General features: G+C 36.9%; 1 protein-coding gene across 1 annotated transcript; it reads left to right on the forward strand.

Annotated features, from left to right (window-relative positions):
• Window positions 1-18,070: 18,070 nt before the first annotated feature.
• On the forward strand, window positions 18,071-21,825 carry LOC6629700 (fork head domain-containing protein FD4). The gene has a single exon (XM_002052922.3). The coding sequence runs from the start codon at window positions 18,876-18,878 to the stop codon at window positions 20,052-20,054; it is 1,179 nt and encodes a 392-aa protein (XP_002052958.1). The 5' UTR covers window positions 18,071-18,875; the 3' UTR covers window positions 20,055-21,825.
• Window positions 21,826-22,551: the final 726 nt, after the last annotated feature.

A 22,551-nucleotide genomic window follows, 5' to 3' on the forward strand; every position in this document is an offset into this window, starting at 1 on the left:
CTGCTGCTCTACTGAATCTACGTGCTGACGTCAAGTTTGTATCGCAAAAATTCTTGTGTTTATAGGGTTACAACAATATCGAACACATCCTATATGAAATGTACGTTTCTATTGACACTGCGTTTACATCCACATCCAAAAAGCAGTGGATGTGGATTAAAATCTATACAAAATATACGCTTTTAAGCAGTTTCGTGAAATTTATGTAATACATTTTAGATATTCAGTTTTTGTAATAAACTTAATAAATTTCACTGTCCCGCTGTTAAATAAGTTTTTTGATCTGTGTTAAAATAAATTGAAAAACTAATTGTAACAGTTTAAGCTCATGCAGTGAAAAAGTTTTTTGGTCAGGGAAACTAGAAATGTATCGATAATTTTTCGAGTCTTTTAAAGCCACCAATTTTGACTTTTAATTATAAACAGTCATTTAAATTTTCAATGCGCTCTCGGGTGGATAGTTTTAAAAGACAATTTTACGAATAATATTAACTCCAGTGGTTCAAGTGCAACTAAATTGAAAAGTCAAATAAACTCGCTTCTTCCGGAAATAATTCACAATTGATACAACATTGAATTATTTGTGCGATTTTTAATGTTTTTGAGCGAAAGTATTTTGTTTTCATACCATATTATATTCTTCTTATTCGAATATCTTTATAACCGCGAAAAGCACCGCGAATGTCCCATAGCGTGATTAATTCTAACTGCCCGTTTGTACGCCCGCTACCTATGATTGCTGTCTCTCTCGCTCTTTGTGGTGCGGCGAAAATTCGTTTCTCAAGCCTACTTGCTCGTCGCGCTCTTCCATTTGGCCGGTCATTCATCAGCTCAGCTTTTATACATTCGCCAAGCCAAACCGTGATCTTGGCCAACAGAACTCGCTTGCCCTTGTTCAAATTACCCACATTTTCCGGTGGCTTTACCGAATATTCGGATTTCATCGCGATGCTCGAGTCAAGGATACCAAGCTGTCAAATATTGAAAAGTTGCAACATCTCCGCTCATGTTTGTCCAGCCCTGGATGGATTCGGTTCGATCGTTGGAGTTCTCCGGTGCCAGTTATCGTGTGGCTCTGCTCAAGCCGGCGTGCGTTGCAGACTTTCTGCAGTTTGTAGCAAATCTTAGGATACGTAATAGTACAGACGCTGCTTCATAAATCGGACATCAAGAGGGAGGAGGTCACAGGAATCCACAATGTTCCGAAGGCCGATGAGCTATTCCTATTTCGGGAAACGCGTTGTCAAATGCTTGAGAGCGGGCAACATGCCATGTCAACCCATATAACCAACACTCAGGTAGCACATTCAACCATAATACTAGCCCCAGCAGGTGCATATTTTTGTGATGCATCTGGCCACGGGATCTACAACAACACGACACAATCACATACATTGTCTGATTTGAGCGCCGCCACTTCGACACACTCTCACTCCACAACCTCTCCTGCTGTCCAAGGTCTTCAGTCTGGTGTTATGCTCTTGGCCACTACAGTGATAAAAAAGAGATTTGGTTCCTTGGTTCCTTGTAGGGTGTTACTAGTTTCAGGATCGCAGTTGCATATTCACATCCCGTTTAACGCAGAGACTTCTGTTAAGGAAAACCAGATCGTCGACTGTTGACATAGGTCTCGCAGGCACAAGCGTCTCTTCTGATGAGTCAGCTGTTGGGATTAATATGAAGCCACAAGACTCAGATTATTCAGCCACCATTGATGCTCTTGTGGGTCCAACAATTACCGACAATCAGCCTCCCTACGACATCGATGCTTCGAATTGGAAAATTCCCTCAAACATAAGGTTGGCTGATCCTGCGTTCAACAAGCCATAGCGGGTCGATCTTTTGATTGGACCAAGCCTCTTCTACGAGCTTTTGTCTGTTAGGCAAATTGTGCTTTTGCTAGGATAACCTCCTCTGCAGAAAACTCTTCTTAGCTGGGATGTGACCGGTGGGTTTAAGAGACTGCGCAGTACCTCACTGTTGGCTGCTGCCCCCACTCCTGACAGGGATGCAGGTCAATTCAACTGTGGTAAAGGCCAGCAAGGAACAATCAAAATGTGAAAAGCACTTTGCCAATAACTTCTCCCGATTACCATTAAGCGAGTATTCAGTGCGATTGCCTTTGAAGTGGAGTGCTGAGCTGCTAGCAGAATCTTACGGCCAGGCTTATCGTTGTTTTCTAAGTCTTGTGTGAAAATTGGGTCGGCATTCGCATCTGTAGAAGCAGTACTCGGCATTCATCAAATTTCTGGATCCGAATCACATGTCGCGAATTAGTCCAGAGTTGAGTGGATGTTGTAAATTCTTTCTCCCACATCATTGTGACTTAAAGGAAGACAGTACCACAGCCAGGTTGCGTGTTGTGTTTGATGGCTCAGCGATAATATCTTATGGAGGGACTCGCCTCAAATCTTTATCAGCATTATATCATAATCAATCAGTTGGCCATTGATGAGCGTCGTGTATTTTCTATTTGATCGGATGCCATCAAGCAGGAGCTTTACATTGACGATGTCATATCCGAAGCCAACTTAGTTGCTGAAGCCAGCGAGAAAATTCGTGAGACGGCCGAGACATTGTCCTGTGGAAACTGTAAGCTTGGAAAATGGTGTTCCAGTCACCAGAAGGTCCTCGATGAAGTAGGTAGGGAAGAAGGAGAAGGTAGGGAACAGTACTTGAAGTTTAATGATGGAAGCGATTTCAACAAGGTGCTTGGTTTTGTATGGGATCCAGCTGTCGATCATTGTTAAACTTTGTAGGCGCTCCGTTCTGTCTATTGTCGCCCGGTTTTATGATACGGTTGGACTAAACAGCTTTGTAAGGACCAACTGACTTGGGATGAAAGCTTGCCGATTGCACGTGATACGACCTGGAGAGAGCTATGCTCCGTTTTCGCAACATTCGCGATGTATCGTTTCCCAGAGTGGTACTTTTCGAAGAAGTTGATGTTGAAGTACATGGATTTGCGATGCTAGTGTGGAGGCCTATGGAGCCTGCATCTACGTGCTGGCCAGAAGTTCTCTAGCCATAAGTTGTATCCTTTGCTCCAAGTTACGAGTTGCGCCGTAAAAAACATTGACTGTCCCACAACTGGAATTATTTATTTTTTATTTATTTATTATTTATTAATGGTCGACAAAACGAGTGTCTTCCTCATTATTCAAAAGGTTGTACAATATAAGTATATTCTAAAAGCCTAGTTAAAGGATACAATTTTCTAAATAGCATCACCGACCGATGGAGGTGTTTTATTTGCCAGTCCGGCCAGCTGTGCCCCTTTTCACAGCTAATTTTGTCAGTGACGCTATTAGAGCCTACATCTAAGCAGAAGGTTGTAAGTAGGAAAAAAGTGATCTCAAGTGAAATTAAAAATAATCTTAATTTGCTAAATTAATAAAGAAAATACAATAAATAGGAAAAAAGAAAGTAAGAAAATTGTTAATAAAGTAAAGCAATGTAAGTTAGATAAAGAGTGTTAAGTGGATAGGACAAAGAGAAAAGTATTGGGAAATCACCGACACGGTGGGGGAAAATTTTTCAGCCTGTCCGGCTAGCTATGCCCCTGCTCATAGCTGGGAATGGTCAGCGACTTCCCGAAGGTATCCTGAAAGCAACGATTTTATTAGGGGTAGAGACAGTTCGGTAGAGAAAACGTGATGCAAACTATTATAATTTTTACATAGCACGCGAAAAGAATTGTGCATAGCGTAATCAGTTGTGCACGTAGATAGTAATAAGGGGCGATAATTTCTGGTTGGTCTAGCCGGAACAGAGAATTGAAGACGCCCTAGCAGAAAAGGAGAATCAATGTCGCCAATAATCAACTTATGTAGAAGGACAACACCGAGAATTGTCCTACGGTTGATTAACGACGGAAGGTTGAGAAGAAGCAGTCTGCTGGAGTAGGACGGCAACCGAAGATTAGGGTCCCAATTTAAACCTCGTAAGGCAAAAAGCAGAAATTGCTTCTGAACAGATTCAATACGATCCTGGCTGTTGATATACTGTGGAGACCAGATGCAAGAGCAGTATTCAAGGATAGGGCGAACAAGAGAGATGTACAGAAGTTTTGTTATAAAAGGATCGTTAAACTCTTTAGACCATCGTTTAATGAATCCAAGTACACCTTTTGCCTCATTAACAATGGTATCTATATGAAGATTGAAACAGAGTTTAGAATCAAAAATAACGCCAAGATCCTTAACTGTTAGTATACGTTGCAAAGGGATATTGTCGATTGTATAACTAACAAGATAAGGTGTAGTACGATTAAAAGTCATAAACATACACTTTGAACAATTTAGATGCAATTGATTGGCCGAACACCAAAGTTGCATAGCGTTCAAATCGTCTTGTAGACGAGAATGATGTAGGGGGTTAGTGTATGATAGAAAAAGTTTGACATCGTCCGCATACATGAGTACACGGGCATGTGATATAACAGAAGGAAGATCATTTATAAAAAGTGTAAAGAGTAAAGGTCCAAGATGACTACCTTGAGGAACACCAGAAGTAACGTGAACCCTTTTAGAGGTAGTCAACCTCAGTATTACTCTTTGGGTCCTACCTTTTAAATAAGAATTAATCCAAAGTAAAAGGGACAGAGGGAAACCTATTCGGTCAAGTTTAAAAAGTAAGATGTCATGGTGCACAGAGTCAAACGCCTTACTGAAGTCAGTGTAAATGACATCAGTTTGCATTTTCGAAAGGAAAGCATCATTTACCAAGGAAGTAAACTCAAGCAGATTGGTCGTAGTTGACCGATTCTTTACGAATCCATGTTGAACAGGGGAAACAACTGATTTGCAGAAATGCTGCAAATTCGAAGTGATTATTTTTTCAAATAATTTAGGAATAGCAGACAGTTTTGCAATGCCCCTGTAATTTTGTATATCAGACTTCCCACCTTTCTTGTGAAGAGGAATGATATAAGATTCTTTCCAAAGAGATGGAAAGACAGAAGTTTCAAGGGATAGATTAAAAAGCTTTAGCAATGGATAGAAAAGGGAAGAACTGCACTCCTTGAGTAGACAACTAGGAATATTGTCCGGCCCAGGAGAGTAAGAGTATGTGGAGCAAAGCTGTTGGCTGATCGGATGCATGAAGTCAAACGCACAGCCAGTTTTAATGCTGTTCGATTCGTCCGTATTCCTATCCCGGAGAAGAGATGAGCCCTTCAAATTTAATGTTTTTCTTAGCAAATCGTGTGGCTATGGCATCCAAAAGAACTCACCGCGAGTATGGAGGGGCGATATTTTCCGACGGACATTCTCTCTAGAAGAACAGTTCCCGACGTCCTAACCCAATCGGAGCTCTGGTTTCATGACTCATTATATATATATATATATATAGATGGTCGCCCTAATTGGCCGGCGTCCTGTCTGCCTTAAACTCCAAAAATTGAATTGAGGAAAAGAGTACTGATCCTTAATTATTCACATGCAGATCTTGGATGAAAGACCACAAACTGATTTGGCTTCATGCAGCAGACATTCAGCTATCTGTACAAATTCATTAAGTTTATAACATTCATCACGGCACTCGGATTCTTCTTCAAGTTGAGAAGAGAGCAAACTTGTGGGATGACATTAAGGAGATACTTTCTCATGGAAATGTGCAAAAGTCCAACATCCCTTGCATTATTTCTTGACGAATGTACCCTCCTCCGTGTTGGTGGCTGGCTTAGCAATTCTACTCTGGATCATGATGCGCAATATCCCGTTATATTGCTTCGGCGTCATGATTAGACAACACAGCAAACTTCGTTGGATCGAAAAATGAGCTGATTGATTTGAAACGTCTCTTGCTTAGCGATCCACATGGAAGCAGTTCGACAGTTCAGCCTTGCCAATGAGATCTAATGGAAATTCATTCTAGCATTTCTATCGCTCTGACAGCCGTTCGTTATTAGCTTTGATGAGCTTCGTACTGTTGTTTGCCAGATCATAGCTATTGTTAACTCACGCCCTGTACTCTCGCTTTCAGAGCATCCAGGAGACTTAGATATCCTGATTCCTGCTCTAGACCCAGCAGCGGCGCAAAAAGGAACTACTGGCGATCGCACACGAATTCATGCTGGAGAAGGAAGGCCGGTTTATGACTCCATGTCGTTCCTTATTTTCTATTGGTTACTTTTCGATTTTACCTCTATTATGACCCTGCGTCACACCGTCGGGACGGGTCCCTCATCCAATCCTCGAATACACTCAGGAGCAGCGGTGTTGGCGAGTCCCACAATCCGATGTCAAATAACATAGGGACCAGCGGTGGTGGCGAGTCGCCCAAGCCGACCTCGAATATCCTTAAGACCAGTGGCGGAAGCAAGTTACTGAATCTAGAGCAAGGCCCCACTACCGCAGGTCGTCGCTGGAATCGCTGCCGAACTCTGACTTCATCTCGTCACTGCTCGGTTGATTGGTTAGGATCGATCTTATAGTTTCTGAATTAAGTAACTGTAACTGTAAGGATGTAATTGGTTTTGACACCAAATTCCTGTTTCTTGGGGTGCCTGTCGCCACAGACTAAATTCTTTGCGCTCACTCTACTGTTTGCCGCGATTTTGTTAGTTAAACGTCTTATTGTTGGGAAGAAATAAGCTCGCATTGTTTGCTTTAAATATTCTTGTACTGCTATGTGCCTCCCATTGTGTTTCGCAGTTACTACATCTCCTTCTTCGTTTTGGTCAAATAGAACTATGACCTGGTGCTTGCAGTGTCTGAAGGTTGTTGACGGAAACATTTCAACAATATTATGTTGAATAAAGGCCAAGATTGGGAGTTCGCACTCAATTGCATTCACAACATCAGTGATGACAACGTCGATAAGCATTTGAAAGAGCGTAGCAGGATCAGAAAACTGAATGACACGTCTTACTCTTCTCTTTAAAAATTACAAAGGTTTTAATGAATTGGTCGGTGCCCCTTCCAAGCTGATCTTATTTTTAAACAATTTATTGGGCTGTGAGTAGCCTCGATAGTGTAAATCAGGGACTTATCACTGTGAATAGTAGCGACACCTGAATCCGGGGAATCTTGTATGGCGTTAACGTACTTCCCCCTCCGTATAAATAGTTGCCCACATTATTTAAGGCGCATGCAATTGCTAAGAGCTCTCACAAGTAAGTCGCAACATTTTTATTTTTACGTAATGATCGTGAAAAAGTGGGCATATGACGTCTTCTTAGGCCAATATATATTTTAACCCTTCAAAGTCATCCAGATTTTCTGCAGTTAACTCAATTTTAACTCTCCTCAAGTGATTGGTGCCAATTTTTCCATTTTCACTTTTAAGAACTTTCATTAGGAGCAAAACTTTTTATGAAGCGCCGATAGTGATGATCTGAGACTGAACAGAGTGGAAGGGCCTACTTGGAGTTTTCTTGGGAAGCTTTCATGCCAACGTCATAAGGACTTTTTAATACTCATTCAAGGTCTTTAATGCAGTTTTCTTTATTTTCAGAAAAAAATCGAAAAAACATTGTCGACGTGGACGTCGCATCGTCGATTTTTATAAAGTTCATATTTGGAAACTACAAGGGTTCCAAACAGATCTATCTAGAATTATTTTCGCATTAATTTTATCTAAGTTAAGGGAAACGGAAGACTGCAGGGATCTTATCGCTTGCTTGCTTGCTTCACAATATCCAAAGGCTCGTCGCATCTAACTCTTGCCTTTAAACTTGTTATGTCAGCTGAATAATTGTTTCATCACGACATGAAGACACTTTCTAAAATTTCAGTGGCAGTTTTTCTTATTCATTTTTGGTTTCCTTTCTGATTGAGTTTTTCTGAATATAAGTTCCTCGTCACTGCAATAAGACATTAAGTACCAAAATGTTGAGATAGACAATTATTTCACCTGAACCCATTGAAAATTGGTAAAAAGAGTATTATGTATTTGTGCAATTGTGCAAAAGCATCTCCGACCCCATAAGGTATCTAATTCTTGATCAGCATAAATATCCGATTCAATCTAGCCATGTCCGCCAGTCTATCCGTCCGTCAGTCTGTCCGTATGTATGAACGCAGGGAAAAACCTATAGGAGCTAGAGACTTTAAATTTTAGCTATAAGTCCTCTTAGTGCCCGCGCAGTTTGAGTTTGTTTGCGATAATCGATAACTTATGCCGTTTCCAAGCAAGCGATAAAAATCGATATCGACTTCCTGTTTTTTGAGCAAAATGGGTAAGTATTAAGAGCTAGAGTCACCAAACTTGATATCTTTCATTTTATACCTATCGCTTCCTCCCCGCAACCACCGCAGAGCTATGCATCAAGATAATAACCAAACTTATATTGCCCAACAATTTAAGCAGCAATTTTAATACAATTGTCTTTTTAATAACACACAAATATTCGATGGTACAATACTGAATGGTTCAGTACTGTAGACAATTTCATTAAGAACGGTTGAGGAAAACCCAAAGTTATGTTTTACTGGGCAATACACACACATTTATGCGCGTCAATAATACACAATTATTGGTGTGTCTATTGAGAAGAGGCATAGCAAGGGGTGCTATGATGTATGTTACAGGTAGAGGGAGGCATCTCCGACACCATAAATATTATATTTTTGATCACCATCACAAGCCAAGTCGATCTAACCATATCCATATTACGCGCCAGCAAAGACATGCACTAACAAGTGTATGCGCCAAAACAAAAGGATCAAAACGATAACAACACGGAACTAACGCCGCGTTCTATGAATGTAATAATTAACAGACTTACGCTGCTGAACAGATAGCATTTTGCAAAAGTAATTAAAGCTTATTAAATAAAGCACAAAAAATGCAAAATTTAGAAACAAAAAACCGAATGGAAGCGATAAATAATATATAAAAATCTTGGAGCGCAAGTAAAATACGCCAATCTCTTTCTCTTTCATGTATAGTGCAAACGAGTTTGAGTCGGATTTGGTGTTGTATAAGTAGTCTCAGGGTATCCCCTGGTCAGAAACTCCCGACTAGAGCCATTTATTTATTTATTATTAATGCTTAGGCAAACGAGCAACTTACATAACGTTACATTTGGTGTTGGTAGAAGTTGGTTTGGTCATACCTCAAGCAATGTTTTTATAAAATTAAAGATCCCTGATCTGTATGTACTATTTTAGCTACATGTTAAACTTTTGCGGCTTAAGAGATATTGTAAAAAACATGATGTAAATAATTATTTTTAATATAATAAGATTCCAACATTTGGGTCTTTATTCGATGTACTTTAAACTTACTTTTAAATAGAAGTGACGATCAAGATGGTACGGGTAAATTTCAATTTTCAACGGTAGGAAAGGTAATATCTAAAATTTTTAGCATACAACGTTTCACGGACAAGGCCTGGCAATATCCGCTAGTATAATAAAAATATTTGAACTGCACTCCAGATATAAGGGGCATAATTATATTAACCACAGTTCGGAAACTGGACGAAGAAGTAATATATACAATTTTTCCCGATTCAAGGACGGGTAATATAAGCTAGTTAAATACATATGTATATGTATTGATTATTTATATAACTTCTCTTAGTTATAAGCATTTTTAAATATAAAACATATACATATGTATTTGTGAGAAAGTGAATAATTAAATGGGTGCCTACACATGTAATTGCGAGCGTAACAACATACCTAGAAACGCCTTTTCTAATACATTTTTTCGGTTCAGTGACGAAAAAGAGGCATGCCGCTGTGCGGTCGGCCAGAAAAAAGTGAAAAAATATGCTCCCTTACATTTATAAGGCAATATCCCTAATTATCTTTACACCTCTGCCATTAAACATAACAGTTTCCCTTTGAAATTTATGGGTTCGTTTGCTAATCGAAAAAAAGAACAAAGATATTGTTTGTTCTAATGCGACAGGTGGTGTAACAGCAGGTCACCGTCACAGTGTAAGCATTAAGAAAGGTACAGAATGTTAATATTTGTGGATTTTACTCAACAACTCGTCCATTTGACCGATTTTTCTTAAAATAATTTATATGATATATGGTGTCTGTCCGGTCGACTCCGGCATATGTACTACAACAACCTAAACTAAATATATTTTGAAGTGATAGCTTCAAATATAAGTTGGTAGAAAAACATTCAAACGTACATTGCTACAAAGACTAGGCTCTTGATTCTGATCAAACATACTTCTTGTAGTCAGAGACAATGTGTTTAATTTGCTGTTATATAATTATAGTATGCTCTACAATTTTATAAGCGTATATTTTAGCTGCATACATTTCCATGTATACATACTTATGATGATACTTAGTCTGTGAAAATTGCATAAGGATGAGACTTGAAACATTGAAGTCTTAGAATACATTTTCCTTACTGTGAACCCGTCAAGAGAAGAGCCACTGCAGAAAAGTTTAGGATTGTGAATGATTCATTAATATATTGAACGAATTTAAATGTATGTTTTGAAAATTTTGGGATTCTGAATGATTCATTAATGTATTGAACGAATTTAAATGTATGTTATGACAGCTCGGAGTTATGACGGTGCAGGGTTTGTAGTTTAAAGCATTGATAATGAGTTGAAAGCTAATAAGAAATAAACTAAGCTTCCGACCATGCAGAAAAAGTCAATATAAATACTAAGATTAATAACTCCGAACAACCAAATGCTATTTGCAGCCAAATTTTTACAAAATTGGAGGCAAAACGAGATCGGCACACTTTCGTTCCCACAACTTTAAGAGCGTACAGGGATTATACTCTTAGCTTCAGCTCGGAAAATGCCGCTTTACATTTATGTTTGTATGTGGCAGCTCTTGCTACTAAAAAAAAAAAAAAACAAACGAATTTTGCTTGTACTCTTGCGTCGGAAGAAAATTGGTAAGACGAGGAAAATATCTAAATAATTATTTCGAATTTAATTATAAATTATTTTATTTTTATTTTAGTCATTAGTTCATAGTTTTTTAATTAAACATACATATTGTATTAAAACATATTAAAACTAACAGGAGAGCGAAAAACATCTCGCCTGACGGTTCGGCGTTTAATGAAGCAGAAGACACACAAGTAAATTTGCGGTGTCCATCAATAGCCGGGTTGATATAGCCACATCCGTCTGTCGGCCTGTCTGTATCTATACAAACTATTCTGTCAATTTTAGAACTATCGTAGCGTTTGTTGCAGACGGTACACACATATGCTGGAATATATGTAGCTGTCGTAAGGACGATCGGGCGAATATTAATTTTGTGCTTGTCAAAATGTCTTGATCATAGTTGTCAGTTAGTAAGTAGTTTCACTGCGCTGCTTGAGCCAATCTTGTCAAGATCGTACTTAAAAAAAAAACTTTTCATTTATGAGCTTCACTATACTCACATATCTAATCTAAAAAGTCTTTGGTGTGCCTAGAATAGCAGCCCTTCCCGGTTGCATATTAAAATAGGTTCAATGTGTTAAATAACAGTTTCATTGATATTTTCCAATGGTAAGCAAATAAGTTGCAAAATGACGGCCAAACTTCCACAGTCTCCGAACTGGAATTCCCAAAATACCAGAAACATTTCTTTATTAATTTCTCATGTGGCGCATCGTTTAAAGCCAATTGGACAAAACTTTAAACTTTTGCGATAATTGTGAATCACATCTTAAATATTTTTTCTTGATCCGCGTGTATCATGTAAGAAGTGTGGATTTCGCAAAAAGTTTGAAGCACGATGAGTTCTTACAAGATGCTTGAATATGAATTTGATTTCGATTAGATTAAATACACCTCAAATGGTTTTTGAACAAAGGTCTTTGAGATTGAAGCTAATAGGATACTGCAAAAAAAAGTTTCACACGAGTGCTTTTTGCGAATGTTGCACATGAAATTTAGCAAAACCACGTCTTCACAGTACCTCCATCGCATAAGATAACAACAGCAAAAATAGCTTATTTCTAGCAGCGCGTTAATGACCAGTCAGCTTAAACAGTTTTCTATATGTTATATATATACATACTAGCTGGTATATTCTGACCTTACCCGGTCGAAGTATTTTCCTTAAAAGCTTATATACAAACTATCCAAACATATGAATGGTTGCATGTATGTATAATGTGCGGCCCCAAATGCAAAGGGAAAGATTTTATTACTTATTAAATGCCCAAGTATTTGGTGTTATCATTTTATCTCGACACGTATGCATCGGCGTGATCGGACCACTCTATAATATAAATGCCAAGTTTGGTAAATATATATTTCGATAAAGAAAAAAGTTGTTTATACCTCATATTTTATCGATCGATTCGACCTTAAGCCTCTGTAGAAGTTTCTTATAAGTACAATCGCAAATTACATTCGAAATTAATGATTTGTATACCCTGAACCCTCTAAATATGCTTTTATAAAACATATGCGGTCATAATGGTTTAATGCAAATGTATATAATAGGCAGATGGTAGCATCTTCGACCTTAGACATGTCCGTCTGTCTGTCTATCTGTCCGTCCGTGTGTCCGCCTGAAAGAGGTTTAGAGGTTTTATGAGCTAGAGTCTTAAATGTAGCTTCTAGAATAGTATATTTAGATATCTTTTATTTTAAATCCATTGCCACGCCCCGCCTCTACCACATAGGGATAAGACAAATGACAGGGTATCCCCAAGTCGGGAACTCCCGAATAGAGCCGCTTACTTGTTTTGATTATAGAAATAAAACTAATCAATTTAAATATGCATGCAAGTTATAGAAAAGAGTTTTAATTTAAATTTAACGGTATTTGTGTTCTTCTTCCGATGGAGGGTAAAGTTGTATTTATTTCCACGGGGTTAATTTGGGTTTCGCTACCGATTTGCGAACAATGGATAATTGTAACAACTGTAAACCGTATACCGAATCAAATAACATTAAAGCGTTTATTTCGACGTCTGTATGCTCACACAGAATCGGAAGTCCAGATTATTACAAACAAATGTCAAAACGGCTGGGTGGATATTCAGTAAGTGTAACAATAAGGCGGTAAATACGAAAGAGATTTATGACCTAGCTTGAACAGCTAGCTCAACCCTCAGCTAACAAATGTCTCTGTTGTGTAAAATCTGTTTAGCGTGAAATTTGTTGTGATTTCGGTAGTGATTACATAATATAACCAAAAACTGTGGAATACTTTTAATGAACCATAGCTCATTGGCAATAAAAATACATATTACCGAAAATGTGCCAAATGGAACATTTGCAATGGTTCCATATCTACATATTTATACATTAATGCATATAAACCAAGCAAGAGTGCGCTAGTCAGGTATACCCGGTGAGGAAATAGCCTATTCTATCTGCTAAACACGCACACAACCCGAGACAATATATCAATGATATAATAAAAGGAGAAATGGTCGATTACATCAACTTAAGTTCAATGGGTAAAGGATAAAATTGGCATTATTATAAAAAATCATTAGCCTTGAACTTAAAAACAATCTTCTGCAACAACAATCTATCTGGCAGAAGGAAGCATATCTGACCGCAAAAAGGGTACGGCAAGCCAAAAGCTAGAATCTTGATAAAAATCAATTTGTGTTAACTTAAGTGTACACAGTAAAACCTAGTAGGCCGTTCTGTTTGTTTTTGTGCATTTTGGGGGTCCTAGCGATTATTCTATGCATTGAGAATTGGTATTTCCTCACAATTGGGTGCCACATTTATCCCAGAATTGAGTTGAATCTCAACAGCAAGCGGCGTTTGTGTTTATATTGTGTATGGAAGGATGCGAGAATATTTGTAGGAACCATTCTGCGCAGAGTTCAGGTAATCTCCTGTCACTCATGTTATTCTTAACTTGCTGATCAATATAGCATACCATATAAGCCTGGGTTAGGTAGGTGCTGTCGCCCTACGAAATGCTTTGCACTATAAGTACATAGGTGCGACGCGAACAGGGAGGTGTTTGACGAGATGCGAGCATTTATGTGGCAGGCCAGGACTAACTATCAAGTGTGTGATTGTTAGTTTTTGCAAACAAAATGACATACCTACAGACACTCAAATAGCTCTACTCCTTGTAGTTTTTAGTCTCCGGCTGTAAATAAGCAGCCCCAACTCCAACAACTCAACCGACCTTATTTTTTTACCGTCTATAGCTACGGGTTCTTCTGTGGACCCAAGAGAAAAAAAGAATGGTGCTTCCACAGTCGTCTTATGTGGTTCTTGTTGACTACAGATTCCGTTTGACTGGACCACCGACTGTTTTAGATACCTCTGTTGATATGTGTGCCTTCTTCTGATTTCACTCTTGTAGTACTTTAGTGTTTGGTAGGTGTGTTAACAATAAAGTATATTTATTTTTCCTGTCATTTCTCATCGTATGATGTAATGCTATGATGTAAAAACAGTTATACAGGAAAAAATTTCAAGTCCCTAGTTTTGGAAAATTTTAATTTTGACTAATCGAGAACTATATTAACCGTCAAAATAAATGTTACTGCAGAAATATTGATAGTAAAGGAATATACTTTTAAAAGAACATGAGAGAGCGGCATGCCGAAAATAAAATATAATTGCAGTTTTGAAAGATCAAACAAGAATTTATTAAATGTCAAGGAATTTTAACCCAAAAAGTTTTTATTACTACTCCTATGAGGAGCGATATGCAAAAATCTACTAAACGCCGTCTGAAAATTGAAAGTCGGTGACTTAAGCTCTTAAGACCTAAAAGGCATGCTCAAAAAACCGGATTTAAAGTCAATTTTTATAGATCGTTTGAAAACAGAGCAAGTCATCGATGTACGGCAAATAACTCTGGGCGGGCACTGCAAGGAGCTAGGTTCAAGTTTATGTTCTCAGGTCGACGCGTTTATACAGACAGATGGACATGGCTAGATCGCCTCGGCGATAGATGCTGAGCAAGAATGTATACCCTTTATGAATTACAAATAATTCGATCCGAATAATTTAGAGAGTTATAGTCGAAAGTACCGACTAGAAGGAAAATTGAACCTGCTTCTACCAAAACCAAGTGCAGCTTAAGCAAAAATACACTTTTTTACCATTTGTGAGTAAAGAGATTTACTAGGCTTATTAAAAATATAAATTTTTTAAATAAATTCCACCTGCTAATCGAAATCGGGGATTGACCGAACGAACTAATTGCCATCGCCTCATGCTGAAACGCAGTGCGAATGTCTTAGTTTCGCAAAAAAAAAAAAAAAAAATTAAATAACAGAATTTAATTAGCAGCCCTCAAGTCCCAATAAGCCCAAGCCCACAGTACACGATAAAAGCCAAATTGAAAATACATCAAGAGAGTTCGAAAAAAAATTAGTATCAATAAACGGCAAATACTTGATACTATGGATAAGAAAATAAATGGAAATCCAAAATTAAAGGAAAATTACGGTAACGGCAATAAAGCGATTGAAATACAGCTTATTCATTCTGGAAATCGGATATATTTGTATAAAACTGATTATTGATAAAGGGATTCTAAAGAACTTTCAATTTATTTAAAGAGCGATATCAGGCAATTATAAAATAGATGTCGAGAAATTTTAAAATTGTTGGCAAGAAACTATCTTATTATATCATACATTACAAGATAATAATTGTATAAAAAAGAAGAAAACAATAAATAGAAATCGAATTGTGCATCCCGCAGACCAAAAATTTAGCTACACATTGGCACAAAATAAAAACAAATCTCTACTCAGAAAAATGATCTAACATAGCATACGAAAATCGTATATGTCAAAAGGTGTAATCCAACCAGAAGATTTAGCATCAGATATAAATAAATCACTGTACTTTCAACATGCAAAGGCAAAATCCCTCGGAATTGGTGGCGTAATACTAAGATTATTAAACTTTTTAGTCGCTAACCTCATTAAGGTCTATACAACAACAGATTCTCAGGCAATATAAGAATGATTTCATGTGTTCCTTCTAACTTCTTGACAAAATTATATAAAAATAAAATCGCCAATGGTGTTTTATATTAACTTATTAATACCCGATAAACCCGATTCCGTAAAGCTGTATTGATTCTCTGGCTTATTAGATTATCTGAAAATATGCAGTATCATATATTAACCTGGACATTTTTCTTCAAAGAGTATTTTGCCATGCTGCTTTCTGTCTACAAGGCACTTGCCCCTCGGTATTATTACTTTTTTTGTTTTTATCAACTATTTTTGTTTTTTAACAAACTGAACCAAGGCGTTTAACTTTACCAGCTACTAGACCTCTGTGCTTATACATTATTAATCTTAGTTGGGTTCGAACTCATTTGAAAAAGGTGTTTAAGAAAATGCATTCATACTTTTCGGAGGTCAAAGTTACTTGGCGATAATTTCGTCTGCTCAGCGATTTTGAAATTCCATCCGTAATTGCGAATTATTTGTGCAGATTATTTAATAACCAGCTGATCATACTTTTAACAAACCTCTTTATTCATTCCAAGCATGTTTCACACGTTTCGCAAAATGAAATATGAAGATCAGAAGTTGTACAAACTATAGTCTATTTTGGTTTCCAGCTTATACCCTCGTCTTTTTCATTTTATAATATCGATCACTATATGTTTGGAGTCGAAGATTATAAGAACTGGATACTCGAAACTTGGTATTTAGTTTTCGTCTAGTATGAAAAAAAATCATCATTTAACCCAAAAAGAAATTTAAAAAAATTTGTAAACTTAAAAGATAATGAAGACAGATCGACTTTCGGATTTATAGACTCGGAGTTTAAAACTGGTAAATAAAATGTATACATTGGGGGAATCGGGGATGTCTCCTTTTCTGTTAAATTATAACTGAAACAAATAATTTAATTTAAGAAATGAGAATTACCTTAAACATGTTTAAGCGAAGAAATTAAATGAAAAGGTTATTCAAATTAAAAAAAATTATCTATGAATCCATAGCACATTATTAACATTTTTCATCTCGCTAATCACTCTGTTGGTTTTAGTAAATCCATATAAAATGCTTTTTTTTTTTTTAAATAATACATTTATTGTTACAAGAAGTTTCAAAGTTCTACCCCATGCAAACATATCCATATATGAATTTACATGGACCAATGAAAACAGACATTTATTTTGAACAAATAGGAAGCAAGCAAGGTGGATGCTTCAAATTCGAGCACAATATTGCTGTCCTCTTTTAATTTGTATAAGAATGTGCACATAGTGCTGCTCTGCTAAGTAGGTTAATGCATCTCACTCTCACACTGTTTCCTTCTCTGTCTATTTCTTTTGCTCTGAGAGCAATTATTGGTAAATGCTCTCTCCCAAACACAACTTTTGTTGTATACTTTAGCTCTTGGTCATAGTTCTTTTTTTTTTCTTTTTTATACCCTGTACCCAATTAAATTTTTGTAACAGGCAGATTAAGGCATGTCCGACTACATAAAGTATATATCTTCTGATCAGGATATACACAAGTAATATACACAAGTAATATTTCACTTTTTGGATGCCTCGCCCTGATCCTGATCAGCAAGTGGCGAGAGTGTGTATTTTGTAAAGAAGGAAGTTAGAATATTCGAGTAGTTGGCACGGCGCGGAGTTCAGGGTATCTGCCAGTCGACTAGAGAACTATTCTTTCTTCTTATACTCTTGTTTTTGCTTACTTTTGGATGATGAGCACCTTGTTATCTCTATGAACTCTCAAATTAACAAGCAATTGATTTTGTTTGTATTTAAAGATAGGTAAAAAAGATGTATGCATGTATACATATTTTGGTTTTTTGTTGTTAATATATATATACATTTTTTCTTTAGGTGTGTTACCTATAAGACACATTCATTATTCATATACCAATATTAATATAGATATATATATATGTTTATATATATAGATATATATATATGTATTTATATGTATATCTCGATATATCATCATCGATATATGTACGTAATTCTGCACTAACATTCAAACAGAAATAAGTGTTTTATTGTATTGGTTAAGTGACCTGCAGTAAAGTCAATCTTGGTACAAACCATCTAAATTAACTAACAAGATTATGAAAACGTAAAATCAGTAAATCGCTAAAGTGGATGTAATTTTCTTTTTCAACACCTCGCGCTCACATTTGGTCGACAGCTGCCGGGCGGCTTGTCTTTTGTCGATTGTGTATTCGTTTATTGTAGTCGCTAAGCCATGCCCGTAGACACTCCCCACTACTATATTCGTCTTGTTTGCCATAGCAGTGGCGTAGTGTGGTCTGGCTAAACTGGTTTGGTTCGTTTAGCAAATCTCTTACTCTTTTCTCGGCTCTCTCCTTTGAAGTTTTGCCGTTTTAGAGGGATGATACATTGGCATGGCGGTGATTGGGAGAGAGCACGGGGGCAATGATGTGAGTGATTATATTTTGATTGCATTGCTCACTGTGGTTGGTTGTACTGCATTGCTCACTTAGTACAATAACCGACACGCCGTCTGTTGGTCTGCTGTAAGAGTGATTTTGTTTTATGTGAGTCGGGCTCTTCGTTTGTTTTGCTTCGGGTCTGTCGTTATCTTCGCTTCAAACTCACTGCAAAGTAGCCACTGCAACTCACGTATTCGTATTCAGCTTTAGATGGTAATTCGCCAGACCGGTCAAAACTTGGAGAGCGCGCTTACATTCCGTGTTGTTGCTTTTGCTAAAGCTTATCAGAAGAGTAGTATTTGTGCGGCGATTATTAACGCGAGCTCGTGCAGTTATTTTACCGTCGCTGAAGCCTTTGATATGTCGAATCGGGCTATTTACATAAAAATAAGCTTCGCAGCAAAAATAATGTCTTTAATGAACACTCGTTCAATATTAAGTATTTTGTGTTTACCAGTTCAAAATTAGTTATATTATTCAAATTCCGTTTATCATGATATGATATTGAATATTAAAAAAACACAGTTAATACTGGCACAGACGTTTAATACATAAATAACGCAAGACTTCCAGTATTCAAATAATGCCTAGGCCCTCACGTGAATCCTACGGTGATCAGAAGCCTCCATATTCATATATATCGCTGACAGCAATGGCTATTTGGAGCTCACCAGAAAAAATGTTACCGTTAAGCGATATATATAAATTCATAACCGACAGGTTTCCATACTATCGAAAAAACACCCAACGATGGCAGAACTCACTGAGACACAATTTAAGTTTCAACGATTGTTTCATTAAAGTACCGCGACGGCCAGACAGACCCGGAAAGGGGGCCTATTGGGCTCTTCATCCACAAGCCTTCGACATGTTTGAGAATGGAAGTTTGTTACGACGAAGAAAGCGTTTCAAGTTACATAAGAATGATAAAAATTTACTCAATGAAGAGTTGACAGCACTAGCGAATATTAATCGATTTTTCTTCACCGCCCGAACTGGGAGTAATATTTCTCAAATGCCCACGCTGGACGTAAGCAATACAACTATGAATGTGGAGTCTTCCGTGGTTTTATCACACTCTTCAAATCGTTTATCACCATCACCAGCAATGGCACAACATTGCCCTTTGCCCCCTGGACATAGTGCAACATTATCACAATCTAGGCACAATTCTTTAACTAACGGCGAAAATACTCATTTGACCGAAATAACCAGGCGCAATCAGCGCTCGCCGGCAAATTTCGAACTTGAAGGCATCAATAGTTATCGACCAAAACGATTGTTTACAATAGAAAGCCTTATTACACCTGATAAGCCTGAGCAACTCTCAGAGGATGAAGATGATGACGATGATCGCACTGACATCGATGTTGTGGAATGCGGAAGCTCTTACACTAAACTAACTGATTATCCACGAAAATCGGATGAATGTCTGCCAATAGCTATGCCCACTCGTTATGAGGATCAGCGTCAACGCCCACTACCTCCACTACATACAATAACAGCTTCTGCCCATCTACCATTCCTTCATTATGCCGCTGGTGTCAACGTATCTGGTCTAAGTTCTAGTGGCATACAGTCTTCAGGAATTCCCACAATGACGTATGATTTAGCTCTGGCCCATCCGCTTTTAATGATGTCAGCACCAATTGGAAATATAAACAGCAGTTATTGTAATAATTTCTCAATTATACCACCGTCACAAACATACCGAGGTCCGGAAGCTCAAAATAGAGTAAGCTCTGGTATGCGAACGATATAAAAATTATTCCTTAGAATGATTCCTATGCCTAGTGAAAAAAATAAAAAAAATCTATCCAATGCTGTTGATGTACATACAATTAGTTCCTTTTGTAGTAAGGTTTATGATATTAATTTTAACATATAGATCATATTTAAAAATTTATAAATTCTCAAATTCTACTTAAGCGATGTCTGACGCCCATGATGAGAAAATGCTATATATATTATAATTTAAAATATAAATATTTTTTAAAACAATTTTAATTTCATTTTTAATGTCATCTATTATAAATCTGTATATGTACTAGTAAATTCATATTTTAAATAGTATTAATAAATGTATATACATAGGACGATAAAATATTTTGAATAAATACGTAATGCAATATGCAAAGTCCAAAAATATTCGCTTTATTAGTACATATGCATGCAAGAGTATATACAAGACAAGCTTGTCAGACTCAAACTCAAACAATATATTAAATAAACAAATGCAAAATATTAACTAAGGTAAACAGTTAAAGAAAAAGTATTAAAATTATAGCGACGATAACCAACGCTTTAGTCGAGTAACCCATTTGGTAGATACATTGTACCAACCCGAGGTGTCGCAACCTGCATTTGATTGAGTGCAACCGGCTGCGCACATCTTGTTCACAGCCAAATAACACTTTAAAAAGCTGGATACGAGCTAGCCTGTTAGCCTTTTAATGATATACAACATTTTTGTAAGCGTATCAGGCGTAAGAAAAGTATTTTTGCGTCAATCGTCATCAACAGCCTACTTTATATTACTCTAAATTGCTTATTCTGGCTCTAGGGCAGCAAATTACAAATATTTTCTATTTCCGAGTATATATTTAAAATTCAAAGTCTAGCTTTAATTGCGTTCCTATGGACGGCCGGCTGGTGGACTTCGCTAAAAACTAACATACTCTTTTCCCTTTATACTAAACGAGCCTAAGAGCACATATGAGCGCGGCACTATTCGTGTGTGGCTGCCTTTTCAAATGCAAAACTATATAAATTCTTAAATAAGTTCAGTGTTTGGAGTAAGATCCTTCTAAGAGTCAATAAGGTATTCAAATTGAAAAAATCAAGTCTATTTCTTTAAAAGTGCACTAAGTTAAATTTAGGATGGAACTGGGAAATGAGTCCAAAATACAAAATGCATCTGAGAATGATATTTAATAACCGAAATACCAAATTCGGTGCGTTATGCTCTTATTAACTATAATATGTGCTCAAAACACCTAGGTTGAAAGTCATTATATAATCCATATGGGGTAGACATACAGTAGAAAATGGCTATGTATACTTTGTGGAGACTGTATATAATATATATTCCCTGGAGATTCCCTGGACCCGGCACAGAGCTGCCGGCACAAACATTATTGCACGCACGTCGTTTGCTTCTTTCTTTCACCACTCACTATGCAAAAAGCCTGAGTGATTTATTTCGATGTTATTGTCCGATCTTTATTGAACTTTAAGGGCATTAATATGGAATCAACATGTGTAAATACCAAAGGCCAAGTCGATAGTTCTAAAATCTTGTGTTTTTCAATTTTGTGGGTATTCAAACTTTAGACGTATCCAAAAGTATAATATTTTAATATATATATAAGAGTACATACCATATATAATATATATAAAAATACATTTAAATGTTATGTATTTAAAGTTTTAAGAACACTTGATTATAAAGAGAAGTAAATTAATTTATTACTATACAAATATAATAATAAATAATTTTAAGATAGAATAATTTCTCCAGCAGTTTTAAGATCTACTAAAACAATTTGTTCAATTAAAAAATAAAATTCCTGTATTTACTAGTAATGTTTATAATAAATATAAAGCAATTATATAGAAATCCTAAAGTTCCTGCTTAAAAAATATTCATAATTGCTTAAATACATCCTATAAAATATATCAAAATTATCTGGGTTCCCTGACATATTAATACGTGGAAAGTAATTCATCTATAAATTAGAACAAGAGGTTCTAGTCGGGAGCTCCCGACTAGGGGATACCCTGAACCCTCTTCTTCCAACATCAAATGCATATATATATTCTATTTTAGAAGCAAGATACCATGTTTCGTGACTCTAGCTCTTATTATTTACCAAAATTGACCAAAAAACAGGATATCGATATCGATTTTTTTCGATTGCTTGGAAACGGAGTCAGTTATCGATTATCGGAAACAAACTCGATCTGCGCAGGCACTAGGAGCACCTACATCTAAATTTCAAGTCTATAGCTCTTATATGTTCTGAGATCCTTGCGTTCATACATACGGACGGACAGACGGACGGACAGACAGACGGACATGGCTAGATCGACTCGGCTATTGATGCTGATCAAGAATATGTATACTTTACGGGGTCGGAGATGCTTCCTTCTGCCTGTTACATACATTTGGATTTTGCACAAATACAATATACCCTTATAGCCATTTTTAATGGGTTCGCACCGACCTCTATTGTCAGGCCATTTTGTCGATTTGGGTC

This window comes from Drosophila virilis, chromosome 2 (genome assembly GCF_030788295.1).
Source record: "Drosophila virilis strain 15010-1051.87 chromosome 2, Dvir_AGI_RSII-ME, whole genome shotgun sequence".
NCBI classification, from domain to species: domain Eukaryota; kingdom Metazoa; phylum Arthropoda; class Insecta; order Diptera; family Drosophilidae; genus Drosophila; species Drosophila virilis.

Bases quoted from the DNA above. Each gene is read 5' to 3' on its own strand.
- LOC6629700 (XM_002052922.3), top strand. From the start codon at position 18,876: ATGCCTAGGCCCTCACGTGAATCCTACGGTGATCAGAAGCCTCCATAT.